The sequence below is a fragment of the Carassius carassius genome, chromosome 1, assembly GCF_963082965.1.
Source record: "Carassius carassius chromosome 1, fCarCar2.1, whole genome shotgun sequence".
Lineage (NCBI taxonomy): Eukaryota > Metazoa > Chordata > Actinopteri > Cypriniformes > Cyprinidae > Carassius > Carassius carassius.
Window position 1 is genome coordinate 43,289,703 of NC_081755.1, and position 16,923 is coordinate 43,306,625.

General features: G+C 37.9%; 3 protein-coding genes across 3 annotated transcripts; 1 reads left to right on the top strand and 2 right to left on the bottom strand.

The window, feature by feature from the left end:
• The first annotated feature begins 2,437 nt into the window (after positions 1-2,437).
• LOC132124436 (C-signal-like) lies at positions 2,438-3,998 on the top strand. Its single transcript, XM_059535470.1, has 6 exons — positions 2,438-2,628; positions 2,703-2,757; positions 2,842-3,029; positions 3,128-3,289; positions 3,613-3,723; positions 3,863-3,998. Exons 1-6 carry the CDS (start codon positions 2,488-2,490, stop codon positions 3,974-3,976), a joined length of 771 nt encoding a protein of 256 aa, XP_059391453.1. The 5' UTR covers positions 2,438-2,487; the 3' UTR covers positions 3,977-3,998.
• A 110-nt stretch (positions 3,999-4,108) lies between these two features.
• On the bottom strand, positions 4,109-9,297 carry trim35-12 (tripartite motif containing 35-12). The gene is made up of 6 exons (XM_059560121.1): positions 8,721-9,297; positions 7,054-7,149; positions 6,712-6,942; positions 6,600-6,622; positions 6,403-6,521; positions 4,109-5,378 (listed from the first exon to the last, which is right to left on the bottom strand). The coding sequence occupies exons 1-6, from the start codon at positions 9,252-9,254 to the stop codon at positions 4,819-4,821; spliced, it is 1,563 nt and encodes a 520-aa protein (XP_059416104.1). The 5' UTR covers positions 9,255-9,297; the 3' UTR covers positions 4,109-4,818.
• A 1,237-nt stretch (positions 9,298-10,534) lies between these two features.
• Positions 10,535-14,982, bottom strand: LOC132151772 (PDZ domain-containing protein GIPC1-like). Its single transcript, XM_059560133.1, has 7 exons — positions 14,790-14,982; positions 13,514-13,942; positions 13,248-13,433; positions 12,736-12,916; positions 12,545-12,651; positions 11,847-11,928; positions 10,535-11,764 (listed from the first exon to the last, which is right to left on the bottom strand). Exons 2-7 carry the CDS (start codon positions 13,811-13,813, stop codon positions 11,613-11,615), a joined length of 1,008 nt encoding a protein of 335 aa, XP_059416116.1. The 5' UTR covers positions 13,814-13,942; positions 14,790-14,982; the 3' UTR covers positions 10,535-11,612.
• Positions 14,983-16,923: the final 1,941 nt, after the last annotated feature.

Below are 16,923 nucleotides of genomic sequence, written 5' to 3' on the forward strand. Positions count from 1 at the left end.
TAAATAGGGAAGTATTGGCAACCCCTCTGTTTTATGACACTGAGGGCCTCTATTAGACACTGAGGTTGATGATGAAGCAGCTTAGGAAGGGCAATTTTGCAGACTCAGCTGCTCTAGAAATTAATGTTTTGTCCAGTAGAATATTATCTGAGGCCTTCGGAGAACTATCCCCCATTTTTTACTACAGACAGCTCATCAGAGTGTCAGTATGGATATTTTGACAATGGCATGGCACCCTCAACTCTGGAGGTTCTGCAGCCAGTTGCGGAGTCCACAACAAACATTTCAGGGTCTATTGCATACCTTGCATTTGCTTCTAAAACTGAATGATGTCCCTTTCTACATGCTTGCGATTACAAGCTTGATTATGTATGACCCCTTCCTCCTGAGGATCCTGTTCAGACTGACGTAGCACTTTGCCTGCAGAAACCTCAGAGGGTAAACCAATGGTGTCCTCCTTTTGCATTGTAACACAACGTTAACTCAGTTTAGCTAGCTTTCTTCTACAGAGACAAAGAGGCCTCTTTGTCTGAATTATAATAAGACTCCCACACTGCGATCACAGACAGCTATCCTCAACATGGCAGCTTTCAGCCTTACAGGTGAACAGGCCAACCTTGGCTGTTTGTTAGGAACTACCTCTAGAAATATATAAATATATATTATCATATTTAAAATATAAACAACACCACATTGCTGTTTTAATACTCACCTTTTGTTTAAACATTTAAAACATATGCCAACATGGAAGCTTCCACCCTCACAGGTGAAGAGCTTCCATTAATCTCACTGCACTCTTCTTACACAAAGCACACGCTAATGTGTTAATTTCACGGGTAAAGATACTCCTGTCAGTCAGATACAACAAAAGAATGTGAAGCGGAATCTTTTCCTCAAACAACTCTACTGATAGCTAGGAGGCAAAAAAGAGAAATGACTGGCTACTTCGCACCTGTATTAATAGACGGCATGGTTAATTTGATATACTGTCTCCAGACAGCTCACCCTTAGCTAGGCTGACCTATACTGTGGCATGTTGACTGAGATGAAATACAACTGCTCAGTTAATAAGAGTATGCATGCTGATCTTTGCCGAGTATCCACAGTGGGCCGCCATTTATGCTGCAGCGCCCAGGGAGCAGTTGGGGGTTTGGTGCCTTGCTCAAGGGCACCTAAGTCATGGTATTGTCGGCCCAAGACTCAAACCCACAACCCTAGGGTTAGGAGTTATACTCTCTAACCACTAGGCCACATCTTCCCATGGTAAAGAATGGTAAAGAGTTCCTGGGCACTGAATAAATGCTAGTGAGAGAGCAGGGTCTCGATTGCTGTAGCATTCAAGGGTAAAGGCCTAAACTGGAGAATAATACACCCTTAATTACAAAGGTTCCAAAACGGGCTTTCGAAGCAATGCCATAAACTAACCCAATGAACCATTCAGTTTAGAGTCTTTAAAATAACTTTAAAAAAAAGGTTCTTTAGAAAAAATAAAGAAAAAATATAATGAAATAAAAACATTTTGTGGAATGGAAAGGTTCATGGATTTTAAAGGTTTTTATGTGATCACAGATGCAAATAAAGAACCTTCATTTTACTGGACAGCTGATGCTGAAGAAAATGTCATGACAGACCATTTTAAAATGTGCTTACCTACAAATGTTTTTAATTAAATAAATAAACCCATTTTTATTTTAAATGGAAAATGGCCAAGTTGGACTGTTATTTTCCAGTATACATGTGAACATGCATATCAGAATGCTCTTTTATCGACAAAGTGTTGGACACACTCGTCAGATTCTTGCAAAGAGACTGATGGGTTGGCTCCATAGTTGAGGTCCAGTGACACTAGAGTTAAGTAGTGAAGAAAGCTGGAAGACATAAATATTTATATGCCAGTGTTAAAATGTAAAATTTGTTTAATTCAAATGTATTTCAAGTTTGTTTTTTTTTTTGTTTTTTTCAGTGTTAAGTGTTTTTTGGGGAGTCTATTTTTAAACATCTTGACACAGCAACAACATTGGCTTAACCAATAGTGTTTTAGGATGGGAACATCTTGTTGTTTGACCAATTGGAGCAGGTGGAAAAGTTTTGGAAAATAAATATCTTATAAATAAATATCTTGCTCAAAGTCACAGTGCCAACAATGGAGCTACTAATTAGCTCATCCATTTCTGCGTCATACCTTCCAGATCTTGCTTTAGGACTGTTGTTTTATAGACTACATCTTTAATCTCTACTTTCACTTCTGATGGCATTTATGATTTGTAATAATACAGCTTTTGAAAAGCATCCAAGCAGTTTTATTACTAAAAGCAATAAGCTTTGATAAGTTTACGCTGAGTCACTCTGAAATGTCATCTTGACTCATCATGGTTACAAACACGAAGACCAGTGCAATATGGGGCGTGGTGTCCACTCAGCTTCCTACATAAAAAGCCAAATAGTGAGAGAGGTTGGTTTACAGTACCAAACTGTTCATTTTTGATCATGGCAGCATTAAAGGCATGCAGTGCTCTAGTGACAGGGGCCAACCGAGGCTTGGGTTTAGAAATGGTCAAGCAACTCCTGGAGGCCCATTGCTCAAACATTTTTGCTGCATGTCGTGACCCAGATGGGCCAAATTCTGAGGTAAGTGTTCAGGCGCTTTTGAAGACAGCTCAAGAAATCTTGATTTAATCACTCACATTCTCTTTCTCAATCAGGCACTGAGAGAACTGGCCAAAAAGCATCCAGGCGTTATCTACCTTGTGAAGCTTGGTAAATGTGCATTGTACATTTGACATTGCAATAGACAGTTTTTTGTGGTTTGAAATAACATCACGTTTTCCCTGCTACTATTAGATGTTGCTGATCCATGCAGTATCAAAGAGTCTGCCAAAAAAGTGGGTTTTCTTCTGGGGAAGAATGGTTTGAATCTGCTTGTGAATAATGCCGCAGTGTTGCCACAAAAAACCATGCTGACCACCACTGTTGAGGACATGCAAAACACCTTCAACACCAACGTGATAGGACCTTTATTTGTCATTAGGGTAATGTAATTACTTTTGGTAACAAGCCTTATCTAAAACAAGGCTTTATTTCTTGCAGTGTCTAAAACATTCTGAAACTTCTGATTGCCTTTAATCAGGAGTACCTGCCGTATCTGCGTACAGCAGCTAAAGCCAAGGGCAAACCAGGGATGTCATGTGATAAAGCAGCTGTGATTAACATCTCCACAGATGCAGCATCTATGAGCATCATGCCAGTACTTAAAGAACCGTTCCCACTCTTCCCATACAGCATCAGCAAGGTATGCAAGAATCCAAAGACTGATCTGGTGGGCTTCAAAAATCATAATTTGTATGTGGTTTGAAACTCAATTAAAATTATATTTTTGGAAAGGTTTCGGTATGAAAAGGTTAGATTAGATTTCAAATAGTTTAATGTGTAATGTCCCTGAATAGAAAAAAGTAAATTTTCCCAAAAGTAAATGATTTGAAATTGAATGTAATCTCATAATGAGTGTGCTAATGAGATGTGTGCAAAATCACCTCCATTCACTGATTGCTACAATTCTAACAAAACCCGTTTTACCTGATTTGAAACTTTGTCATACATCTGTTTTCCTTTCAGGCTGGTCTTAACATGTTGACCATATATACCGCAAGGGACTTGAAGGCAGATGAGATCCTCTGCATTTCCATTCACCCAGGATGGGTGAGGACAGACATGGGGGGAGATAAGGTAAATCTAGAGTCAGTAATAAAGGAATCTCTCAGGACAGAGCAGAACATAAGACCTGAATCACACAAGTACACTGATGGTCTCTTTTTGATAATGTTACCCTATTTAAAATGCATGTTCTTCCCTGTTTGTCCACCAGGCACCCATTGATGCCAGAGAAAGTGTGCAGGGAGTGATGCGTGTCATTGATAGCCTTACTGAGAAGCAGCATGGTGCATTCTTAGACTACAGTGGAAAAACAATGCCCTGGTAAACCAGAAAAAAGTTAATTAAAGGGCTGTAAATATAAATATATGTATAAATATATAATATGTCATTAAGGTCTGACATGTTCGGCATAATTTTCGGTGTGTTCAATACAATAAAACAAACTAAACAAACAATATTTAAATATTGTGTCATTTATCTGAAAGCAAAAACGTTTTGTGCTTTATAATTTACCATACATAAAAAAACACCATCACAACACATATTTAGTATTTAATGTTAAGTGTTTTCTGACAGTATTTCTACACTACTACATACACATTGTGAAAAGAGCAATAAATACAACTACTTTTCTGATCATTAGATATTTCTTATCAGTTACATTTTCAAATGTAAATATTAGTAAAATATCCAAACATTTACTTTGGTAGACAACAAACTGTCCATAAAACGTAACATCATGTACTACCAATAAAAGACACACTTGACTGAGCTCACGGTCAGTTTGTGTTAAGACCATAAAAAAACATGTGCTGATTACTTCTCTATAAATAGTATGCATGCTAGTGTTTGCTGAGACTCTACAAGGAATGGCAGAGTTCCTGGCCATTGAATAAATGCTAGTGAGAAAGGCATGTCTTTTTGATGCAACAATCAATGGTTAAGGGCCTAATACACTCTTAAATATAAAGGTTCCAAAAGGGGGCTTATGGAGCAATGCTATAAAAACTGGCCACACCTGGTCAATCTTCAGTTTGACTTGTTTCATGATTTTATTTAATTCTAAAACCTGGAAAAATAGTAATTTAGAAGAATATAAAGTAAACGTTTCCAAATCTTTGACTGGTAGTGTATAACTGAAGCAGAAATACTTAAATAAAACTGGCATCACCAGGAGGAACTGTTCCATACTGCCACTCTCACAGGGCAGATCTTCAGTGGCCCTGGATTGTTCCCGTTTATATTTGCCCCCGGACAGAAAAAAGGGAACATTGTCTCAGTAAAGTGGTCATTGAATGTGTAGATAGGTGTGACGCCCACTGAATCTAAGAAGATGACCTCTCCATTATTATAGTCGATCTTCACCCGAACCCTTTCCAGGTGGCCCTTCAGGTCGAGCGGTGTATGTGGGGTGGTCATGGCCGTGTACTTCCCATCAGAGAGAGCGATGGTCCAGAATCCTCCTTCGGGACAGCCTGAGATTTTGCCTTTTCTGCCTACTGATTCTTTAATCACACCAATAACCCAGTCATTATTTTGGCCCACGTCCACCTCCCAGGAATGACATCCTGACGTGAAACCCTTGGAGCCCAGTACAAAAACAAGGTGGTCAAAGCGCTCAGGGTTATCAGGCAGCTTTTTCATCGTCCCTGTGTTGGACACACTTGTCAGATTCTTGCTAAGAGACAAACAGGGGTACGCCGTGTTAGGGTCCAACGCCACTGGAGCTAAGGGGTGGAGAAAGTGGGGGAAACAATTTAACAAATGTATATTTATGTACCAGTGTTAAAATGTCAAATGTGTTTAATTTAAATGGAATTAAACTGTGTAATTTTTTTCAGTGTTAAAAGTTTTTTTTTTTTTTTTTTTTTTTTTTTTTTTAACATCTTGACACAGTAACATTAGCTCAACCAATAGTGTTTTGGGGCAGGGATATCTGGTTATTTCACCATTTGGAGAAAGTGGAAAGGTATTGGAAACCTGTCTGAAAACAATCACTTTTTGTGAACATTTCATTTGCCTTGTTAGTATTGACACCCATTAGATAAATAATGAAATATATTAATTTATTGGAATATAAATATATTACTATAAAAATATTTTTTAATTTTATAATTTAATCGCCATTTAACAAAATTTTTACATTATAGCATTGTATGTACCATGCCGGCTGAAAACTATTTCCCAGAAAGCTCTACTTCGAGGAAGTCGTGGCCTAGTGGTTAGAGAGTTTGACTCCTAACCCTAGGGTTGTGGGTTCGAATCTCGGGCCGGCAATACCATGGCTTAGGTGTCCTTGAGCAAGGCATCGAACCCCCAGCTGCTCCCCGGGCGCCGCAGCATAAATGGTCGCCCACTGCTCTGGGTGTGTTCACAGTGTGTGTGTGTGTTTTCACTGCTCTGTGTGTGTGCACTTCGGATGGGTTAAATGCAGAGCATGAATTCTGAGTATGGGTCACCATACTTGGCTGAATGTCACGTCACTTTCACTTTACTCAAAGTTTTCAAACTGGAGCCAAGCTAAATGCTGCAGATTTATAAGATAAAAACGCACACAGAACACATCAGTGACACTCTGAAAGTCTTTGAACTGCAGTTCAGTCATTTCCTTTTCCTTTCCATCTAATTCAACCTGTCAGACATTCTATTCAAATTGCAACTCCTGAATTTAAAGGGAACCTATTATGAAATTCCAAACACAAACTCATCCAACTATGGTAACTAGTACAACTATAGTAACTGAACACTCACTGTATTCCACCAGGCTCTGCATTTTTTCCCACACTCTGAACTGCAGCGAGGTGATGTGCTCCGCAACATCAATTAGAGAATTTGGGATGTTTTCTGGTTCGTTAAATGTTATCTGAGATCTGGAAGGACATTCATTCGGGTTAGTCGTGGCTTTTATGCAAATAGATCAATCAAATTCTTTCAAATGTACAAATTACCTCTTTTTGACATTCTTGTAGTTCTGTGTGGGGAAAAGTAAAATCAGTTACTTGCGCTAACATTTGTATAAACTTGATAAGATTAGATAACAATCCAAATACAGCAGGTTACCTGTAAAAAGAGACTGTCAGCATTAGCAATCTCATTTTCAATGGCAATGACAGCCTGAGAAAAGGTGAGTATATCACGGGTGATTATGTCAGTTTTTTTCTTCATCGTCTGTTTCTTGGTCTCTTCTTCTTTTGCCAGAACAGCAATCCTCGCAGCTTCCTCCTTCAGAAGAAATTGACGAAGCTCTTCAAACTCCTCGTGAATTTGTTTCTCTGTCTGTTGTCTTTGGTTCTATGTGAATCCAACATAAAGAAGGTAGTTAAGTGATTATTCCCAGTTATCAGTTGATGGTTAGTGTGTCATGTGATGTTTGTTAGTGTAGATCTTGTTCTTTGTTGATACCTTGATGTGGACAGTTATGTCATCACATTCCTGTTTGGCCTCATAGAGGCGTCGAAGGCTTTTCTTAAGCGGGATGACAATCTGCCGCATTTCCTCCTGGACATAAAAAAAAAAGTACATCTCAATCCAACAATGTCCAAAAACAACCCGCTAGGACAGTTTGTAAACTGTAAAAAATCTCATGACAAGATTTTGAAATACATTTATAATAATATAGAAATTATCCTAAAAGAAAATAGAAGTTCGAACTCTAGGAAAACACCCTTGACAACAAAACCAGTCATAAGGTTCAATGCATTACATTTTTTGGCATTAAAGAAAAATTTATAATTTTGACCCATACTATGTTTTTTTTGGCTATTGCTACAAATATACCCCAGCCACTTAAAGTCAGCATGAAACGGAAGTAGCGATTGTCTTTTTTTTGTCTACTGTGACATCTATCCGAGTGAAATGGCATTTGAAATGAGAGGGCGGGACTTGATTTTGTTCCTCGAGAATTGATTGGATTGTTGTAAGTTGAGGAGGCAGATCTGAATGCCAGTTTGCAGTTCGTTTTGAGGGGATTTCTCTCCACTGGATTCACGGCGACACCATAGCATGAGAGATGTTTATTTATTGAGGAAGATGACGACGAGGACAATCAACGGCACAAAACATGCCTAACAGAGACTGCCTCAATCACTGAGTACGTCCTCCATCAGGTTAAGTCATATTCATAAAAAAAATAAGTTTGCAATGTCCTAAGAGTAATGTTGTGGTAATATCCTCTCAACTTTTAAGGGTAGTGTACTCCCACATGGCTTGCCTCAGCACTGTTCAATGCATTGATTTCTAAAGGTTTTTCCTATAGAGTAGATGAGTTGTTTTGCGGGGGAGAGGAGGTTAACATTTTTGATTAAAGATTATGGGGACACATGAAATTTGAAAAACAAATAATAATGAAGTGCATGGATAAATTATTTATAATAAACACTGCAGTATTCCATTAAAAAAAAAAAAAAAAAGATTTTTTTAATTTTCATGGTGACTTTAAGACTTTAAGGTTTTGCCCTCCAGGGTCACATATTTACTATTAATGTCATTACTTTTGAAAATTCTATCGACTTCCCAGATATTATCAAGTTTTCCATGAGCATAAAAATGTTTTTTTTTTTTCAAAATCACCCACCATATTCCACAATTGTAATTTAGTAATAGTAACTAACCAACTTTATGCAGTTTTGTTTTGGCAAGGTAATCTGTATTATATTAATAAAATGCAAAACAATAATCACGTAATTATTGAATATACTGTATATAATGTATAAGAATATATTATTTAATATAGTAATCAAACTGTAGGTATTCATTCCGGCAGCATTTATTCTTCTAACTTTAGTTTATGCATATTAAATATTTACCATTAAAAATAATTAACAAAAAAATCTAATGCATCACACAGTAATAAGAATTGAGAATAATGAAAAATACAATAAAAAATATCCGAATGCATTACAATAATAAGGATTTTTGATGGTTAAAATATGCATGTCACAAATGAATTTTAAAATAAAAACAACCAAAAGCCTTATTATTATTAAGCCTTAGTTGGCTTATTTGGGGTTAAAAAATAAATAAATAAAAAAACCTTCAAAGAAGATATATTCTTAGAAATACTTAATCACCTTGAGATCATTTGCTGCTTCCTCCAAAGGACACACACTGTGGCCTTGATGCTTCTTGGAGGTTTGACAAACACAGCAGAGAACTTCTTCATCATGTTGGCAGAACAATTTGAGTCCCTCTCCGTGAGTGGCACAGAGAGCCTCTGGTTTAGACATCCCGTTAGCTAAATATGAGCCCACTCTCCCAGACGCCTGTCCTTTCTGCTCCTGTGCGATGGCGTCGCACACGTTCTTCAGAGCCAGACTCACGGTGGGCTCCGTCAGAGAACACTTCCTCCTGCACATGGGACATTCCCTCTTGGATGACTTCTTGTTCCAGAAGGCTTGAAGGCAGAGGCGGCAGAAACTGTGGCTGCACTTCAGGACCACGGGATCGGTGAAGATCTTGCAGCAGATCGGACAAGAGAGCTCATCCTCTAAGGGTGACTGCGTGTGGGACGACAAAGCTCTCGGGCGCAGAATTGGGACGTTTTTAAGGCTTGGAAGGGTGCTTGCTCTTCCAGGTTGAGAGGAAGCCCTCGGTCTCAAGGGCATGGCTGTCTGGTGTTGCTGAAGTGGAGTCCACTCGCTTTTGAAACCAAAAGCTACTCCTGCAGTGGTTCGTCTAGATCACAAGCACCCTCAAGTTCCAAAAACAAGTCTGTCCTTCACCAATAATGACCTTTTATAGAGCCGTGACTATCCTTAACTTGAAATACCATCACAAAATTCTCAGAAGTCAGTCTTTTGACCACACCTCGTCCACTGGAGCACTGGGTTTTTATTCACGTCACTCTAACATACGGTCTTGGTTCATTATAGGATCAACTGGTGCTTGAGGGGAAAACAACCCGCCAGTGATCCGTGAAATGTTTGGTGTAAGCATCATTGTTTTGGGAACTCAGAGGCAATGTGAGGGGTTGCAAGAGAGCAAATGTTTTCCAAATTCTATAGGGACATTTACACAAAGTAACTTTACACAGAAAACTCCACACATAGCCAGATGAGTGGAAAACATGGTTTCTAAAGGGATAACTTACAAATACTATACCAAATCACTCTTAAATTATATTTTCAGTTCAGCTCACTCCTTCCCGTGATATGTCCACAATGGAAATGGAAATATGCCCTTGGTGAGGTTGTTCAGCCAAGGAGAACGAACCCAATGTTTCAATGAACAACCATAAGAAGGAAACACCTACTGCTTTCCAGAACATAAAAACAAAACCAAACAACTCATTTTTGTTTGTTTTAATATTGTTGTTAAAATCTAACAAATGGTAATTTGGTGCAACAACAGATATAACAGATTTATATCATGATTATTGCCATTTGAAGGTAGTCTGAAACAGTGCAACATGAGTCCATCAAAACCATTGCATCAAAAGTGTAAAAACAACTCTTATCTAAATGTGTTCAAAAAGCATTGAATGAAAGAGTGTCCAAAGTAAATCAACGACAAGAGAGCTGTGTTTAAGCAACACTGATAGCTTAACAGTATGTAAAGTAACACCAAAACATTTTTTTTTCCTTTTACATTTACGATCTGGGTCCTTTAAACATTAACCTACATCTTCCATAATACAAGACGCCTGGCTAAATAATAATAATTAAAAAAAAGCTATATAAAGTTGAAAGTTTTCACCATCACATGATGAGTACTTTACATTTCAAACATGCTCTGACTTTACAGATGTGAAATATTACAGTGTTGAACTGCCTGGTTAAGAGAGTAATAATCAACTCTGAGTTCCACTAACTCAACATGTGCTCAGTATTTGGTCATATTCCCAGTAATATTGTCAGTATCATGGAAATGCTCATTGGACTGGTTGTAGTGTAGTTTTTTATATCAACAATATGTACACTCAAGTCAATACCATACAATCAATACCATCTAACACTTATACCATCAGTGCTTTAATATGAACCTGTAAATAGGTCTGGGCAATGTATATATATATATATTGTTTTCAAAATCCATGTTTTGCATATGTGTGTATATGTATATGCACAACATGGATTTTAAAATCTGAAACAAAACTATGCTATCGCCCAGCCCAACTTTTAAGCCCTTCATACCTCCTCCTTTACTCCTTTAAAGTATAAACACTGTAACAGGTGAAACACTATCTGTAATACTTCATGATATTTCGTAATACTGATTTAACTGATAAAAAAAGAAAAAGACTGTGTTGTGTTTGGCATTATGCGGTAGTTTACCACACTACTACAATGAAAACGGATGGTCTATTTCTTTCCCATTTCTTTTACCTTTTTAAAATAAGAGCTAAACCACAGAACTGGTAACGTAAAGCACTAGAGGTCATTTAGAAACGCTTCACTGCAACAGCTTCAAAGCCTCTTGAAATCCTTGGCATAACAAGAGCACATAACAAGACAGCACATGCTTTAGGGAATCATTATAGTGTTGATAAGACAAATGGTGCATGATTCTGCCATGGAACGGCTCAGATACACAGTGCAGAGGTCACTACAGTGCAAACTAGCATTGCCTTGATCTCTGCACTGTGTTCTGTGCCTTACCGTGCAATTTATACAGCGTCGGGCAAAACAGTGCAAGTGAACGTCTCAGTAAGTAACAGAGTAACCTCACAGGGGTACTAAACATGGGGCCTTGCAAATTCAATCAGTCTCAGCATCTTTCACTTAATATCCTACTAAATAAGACATTTCATATAAGTGATCAGGCTCAACCTAGTCAAATCTGAACACAATTTTAAATTACATTCAATGTAGTGTCTTCATAACATTTGGAGTTAAGAGGCCTACATACAAGTGTTTCCAGCGTTCTTAAAAGCATCCCAGCATACGCTCCCAAAATCAACAAAAACTCAATAGTGTTCCTAAAGCAGTATTTTCTAGAATTACCACTTTTAGCCATTTCTTATATTACACGCGACCGACCTTTGCATCGCCTATGGCACCCCACACATCAAACACAAACTCATCTGGAAATGCGAAATCACCCAGAGTCTCGTCCAAAGCTTCGGCAAATTCATCCGGGTTCATTTTGTCCTTGCCAAGCTCCACCATTGTGGCAGCTGTAAATGAGTGTGCGAGTTAGAAACATCAATTGTATAAAAACCAACTATAATAAAAACAGGAATATGCAGGGAAACATACCAAGTTCACTGTCTCTAATGCCCATGTAGCTCTCCAACAGATCATCGACTTTCTCGATAGCTTTTTCTTCAAATGCTGACGGCTGCAACACAAAGAATGAATGAAATATAACAGATTACCTCACTCAGCTAAAAATCATGATTGATTAGATGCTTGTGCCATTGCGGCTGGTCGTCTGTGGGGTTTTTCTAAAATGTTGTTGCAAACTCTACTGATTAGTCACCAGAATAATGTAATCTAGCTGGCATAGCATGAAGTAGCATAACACATATGGTTTTGCCGAAATATTTCAAATAAATATCACTGAAGTTTTTTTTTTTTTTTAAGATTTTACTGATACATGTAAATGTCATTTCTATAATTTTTCTATCCATGAATTCGAAATTTCTTAATATTTCAAGGTTTTCTATGACTGAGTAATGAAAAAGTCTTCTAAATAAGTGCAAATTCGAAGTACTTTTCCATGAGAGTACAGCCGCTTCCATGAGATCTAGGTTTTTCTCCTATTAATCACATTCCGATTATATTATTATATGTGACAATGCGCTGAGTTGTGAAATACAGCATGTACTTAAGTGTGTATCATATTACAAGACAGCTAGACATGCCTAGACTTCTCCAATCACACAAATACAAACACGTATCCACTGACTAATAAACTGAATTGTCATGATTGGCATTTAACCCCACGGTCTTACCAGTTCCTCTACGGTGGCTGGTCCTTTAGACCTCAGACGTAGAGTTCCTCTGCCCGTTCCTAACTGTGCAGAACCCGACCTGCTTCCCGACCGCTGACTGATCATGTCTTAAAAAAAAAGGGTATAAATATCATCATATCAGATTCATTGTGGCCATCAATGTCAGCTAAAGGCTATTCAGAAACACTTACCAAATGCCTTCAAAGGTTCCACCAGCTTCAGGAAAAATGTTTTCCCTTTAGGCAGTTCCTTCAGCATCTTGGCAACCTCATAATGGCGGCAGCCAATGAGTGTCTGCCCGTTGATTGACTCGATCATGTCGCCCACGTTGATGACCTGGATCTGATGAATAATACTGCCTTCTCTTATTCTCTGCAAAGGAAACAGAGGGTTTTCAGATGATTACAGCTTAGCAGTAGGCTGGGCGGTATAACTGGTCATATAAAGAAATGTTTGGTAGGTAAAACATGGTCGGTGTATACTCTATATGGTTGATGAGCAATGCACAACTTGACTTATTAATATAGAAATCAACTGATGTGCAATAACAAGCATGCTTATATCAGCTCATTCGCAACAATTAAGAATCAGAAAAACCCGTTTTGTAATGTTGGTTTTAGTACAAAATATTACATAAAATATAACATAATGTAGGGCTTATGTACGTACTTGCATCCTTAAAATCCCAGTTCATTCCTCTCACCTTAATGAAAGCATAGCCAGCTCCGTTATCAGTGATGGTGAGCCCCAGTGCATCCTCTCCTTTAAAGACCTCCACCTCTTTTTTCTGGCCTTTCACGTGAGCGAATATAAAGTCCTCTAGTCCGATCTGGCCTCCCAAAATTTTATCCATATCCACTTTGTGAGTATTCAGTGTGCAAAACATCACCTGGCGTAAGGACATAAGCATCTAGTTAGTATAATCACCAAGGCCTGCTTTTATAACACAAAGGGAAATCATGAACTCACCTCAGTCGGAGGAATCCCAAAGGCCTCTCCTATCTTGGCGTAGAGCTCACTCACGTTGCTGAAGCCCTCGATGCGACCCGTGGGGCTGCCGTGAGCCAGCTGGGTGTGGAAGAGCAGGCGAGGTCGCAGGCTGGGGGGAGGAGGTGGAAGGCCCTCATGGGTAGCTCCTTGACCCAGGCCAACCCTGCCACCAGTCAGGCCATCCAACCCTGGGACGTTCAGTCCAGCACGGATGGGCTCAGCCTCCTCGTTCTCCACCAGTGGAGACGCCTTCTTCCTGCGCCCCAATCCAAGTGGCATTTTGGACGCTGCAGTCTTCGTTTCTTGTACAGGCACAGTGTTTTAATACAAGAGGGGTCTGTGCAGCACCTTCAATAATGTCCTTTAATAGCCTTCTTGAGTTCAACCCATTCAAAGGATTCTACAGACCTGTGATACAAACAGGGGTCAAAATAAATACATCTGTAGCAAATTTAATAGACAAGCAAAGACGATAAATAATAATAATTTTAACTTGCAAGGAATTTAATTTGAAGAATATTCCTAATCATTATAAATAAAAGACAAAAAAAAACATTTCATTAAAAAGTTCATATAAAAATGTGTTACCAATAATAATAATAATATAAGTTTTACTTTGTTTTATTGTAGATATAATGCATAATTCTAAATGCAATTTCTATAATTTTGCTAACCTTGAATTCTACATTTCCTGATATTTCCAGGTTTCACTTTTCGGTATTCATAATAAGATTTAATGTATGAATGTATCTTCTATCAGTTCATTCAAAATACTCTGGTACTTCCATGTTTTTTATGACTGTGGGGACATAGTTTAATGTGCAATTATATTCCCTTCATTTCAAATGATAAAATTGCAAAATGCATGGTCTCTTCTATATATCAACGTCGTCATTCTCACACATTGATCACAAATTAACAAACTAGGTAACACATTTAATATACAAAGTCATTTTGTTTACATTTAAAAGGATTTAATTTGGATAAAATTCAAAGTCATTCCAAAACACCAAAAATAAGAAGAAATCATTTGGTTCTGCCTTGTTTATTTATATAACTGTTAAGTCATCCAGCAAGCAAACTCGAACAACAACCTGACTAAACATGACAAACTAAACTCAAAAACCGAGCACAGAAAAGCACTTTAATATGCTGAAGGGACAGGATTAAAGCAGCCTGGCATGTTTCTTTTCATAGACTGAGGCTAAAGCAGTTAACTGTGTGTTAGTTAGCATGTTAGCATCCTCACACTTACCAAACTAACATTGACAGACAATAAACCATGAACCGCTGGAACGTCGGGCTTATATTCTATTCATTGTAAAAGATGACTGATGAAGAGGGTTAAAGCGGGAGTTTAGGGACTATGTTCTGGTATGTGAGAGAAAGGCGGACACCACATCACTCAACAGGACCTGGAGCTCTTCCTCTACTGAGAAACCACACACACAGCAGCTCAAAGACGCGCGCGCCGCTGCCGCCTGCAGGAGCTGAAGAGGAAAGCGTTGCGAGTTACCAAAGCTGCGCAAGTACACTCGGCTGCAGCCTGCAGATCGAGGCGGGGCTGCACCTGGGACGCCCCGCCCATACCTACTCTGATTGGTTCGATCGTCTTTCAAAGACATACATGATAGGAAATGTGTGCGTAGTTGGTGTAGGATGGAGAATGCTGTTAAAAAAGCTAAAAACGCTGTAGAGTTTTACAAAGCCTTTACTATAATTATTTTTATTGTTAACTTGACTCACTATGTCTGATTTATTGAATCAAGAGATGTTAGATTAATTCACAAATGAATAATTGGGACATTCTAAAAGCACGCTTAACTTGAAAGTATGTGGCTTTAGGCATTTAAACAGTGTTTTAAAAAGACCAAACTCAGTAAACAAATTATTAATAAAGCATTCTATTCACAGACAAGCAGATATGAGCACAGAATACGAACACAAAGCGTTTAATTTCCACCCATAACCTGCTTGTCTGTAAATAAAATGTGTTATTAAAAATGTTTACTGAGTTTGGTCTTTTTAAAACACGTTTTAATGCATTATGCCACGTTACGCGTTTTCCTTTTAGTCTAATGGTTTTCTATGGGAGGAAAACGCTTAATTAAACACATTGCATTCTTATTCTGGAGTCATCTGCCTGTCAGTGAATAGAATGCTTTATTATTAATTTGTTTACTGAGTTTGGTCTTTTAAAAACAATGTTTTAATGCATAAAGCCACGTTAAACGTGGAATGTCCCGAATCATTCCAGCTGATTGAAAAGAATCGGCTCAATGGTCACAAAATGGATATCGGAGAAGATACCAATTTAATATAAATAGATGATACTTTATCAAGTTTATCTCAATGTTTGACAGTGGCTGTGAGACTGCACTAAAATAAGAGCACAATTATCATGAAATTGTGTTCGTCACTATAGCAACGGTTTACAGGTATGTCCTTTCAGAATCATCACTGGCCGATAGAAATAAAAGTTTATCGATTTCTTCACTTTCAAATAACGAGGAGCAGCATATTTTCCTGAAATAAAGGGGAGAAAAAGTCTATGTTTTGCAATGTAGTAAAGAAAATTAAAAGTTTCATAAAAATTGAATTGGCAGACACATTAGACTATTGCAGTGTCATTTATCAACTGCATGACGGATAATTATATGTAACAATAATTGTCTTGTCATGCTATATAAATTAAAACAGTAATGATACACCCCTTTCATTTCCTTTCTCATACTCGGATGATATGAAATAATCATATTTTCTAAAATTATTTAATTTAAAAAAAATTTTTTTTAGTCTATGCTTGGGCCCCGGTCCCCTCAGCAGACAGGCTCCTGGATGGCAAATTTAAAAAGTGGATACAAAATCAAATGAAAGTGATGTTGTGGTACATAAAAATAAGATTACTGTTGCAATACTATTAATCTGATTTGTGTTCAACAAACATACAAGGTTCTCACATTTTTGTATTGATGATTTTTTTGATGAACAGGTTTTGCACTGCTCAGACAAAGAGCAATACCATCTAGATATAAAGAAATAGCTCACCCAAAAATGAGTACCTGCTGAAAATTTGTTTCTTTAAAGATTTTGAGAATATCAGCATTACTAGCTGCTCACCAACGGATCCTCTGCAGTGAATGGGTGCCGTCAGAATGAGAGTCCATACAGATGATAAAACATCACAATAATCCATAAATCACATGACTCCAGTCCATTAATTATTGCCTTGTTAAGCAAAAAGCTGTGTTTGTATGAAACAAAGTACTTTTAAATTATCACTTCTGGCCATAGTAACACTTCTTCAGTGAGAAGATCCATCCTCTTTTCCTCTCACAACTAAATCCACCAACATATTTATTTAGAACGGCTTTTGCTCATAAACATAC

What these genes read in the sequence shown, in the direction of transcription:
- trim35-12 (XM_059560121.1), bottom strand. Translation starts at nt 9,254, where the DNA reads ATGCCCTTGAGACCGAGGGCTTCCTCTCAACCTGGAAGAGCAAGCACC. An exon ending in ACATAACTGTCCACATCAAG is followed by an intron (nt 6,943 to 7,053) that starts GTATCAACAAAG and finishes GGATTCACATAG; the next exon opens with AACCAAAGACAACAGACAGA. An exon ending in GCAGAGCCTGGTGGAATACA is followed by an intron (nt 5,379 to 6,402) that starts GTGAGTGTTCAG and finishes TCCACCCCTTAG; the next exon opens with CTCCAGTGGCGTTGGACCCT.
- LOC132151772 (XM_059560133.1), bottom strand. Translation starts at nt 13,813, where the DNA reads ATGCCACTTGGATTGGGGCGCAGGAAGAAGGCGTCTCCACTGGTGGAG. An exon ending in GGAACCTTTGAAGGCATTTG is followed by an intron (nt 12,652 to 12,735) that starts GTAAGTGTTTCT and finishes TTTTTTTTTAAG; the next exon opens with ACATGATCAGTCAGCGGTCG. An exon ending in CATTAGAGACAGTGAACTTG is followed by an intron (nt 11,765 to 11,846) that starts GTATGTTTCCCT and finishes ACTCATTTACAG; the next exon opens with CTGCCACAATGGTGGAGCTT.
- LOC132124436 (XM_059535470.1), top strand. Translation starts at nt 2,488, where the DNA reads ATGGCAGCATTAAAGGCATGCAGTGCTCTAGTGACAGGGGCCAACCGA. An exon ending in CAGATGGGCCAAATTCTGAG is followed by an intron (nt 2,629 to 2,702) that starts GTAAGTGTTCAG and finishes TTTCTCAATCAG; the next exon opens with GCACTGAGAGAACTGGCCAA. An exon ending in TATCTACCTTGTGAAGCTTG is followed by an intron (nt 2,758 to 2,841) that starts GTAAATGTGCAT and finishes TGCTACTATTAG; the next exon opens with ATGTTGCTGATCCATGCAGT.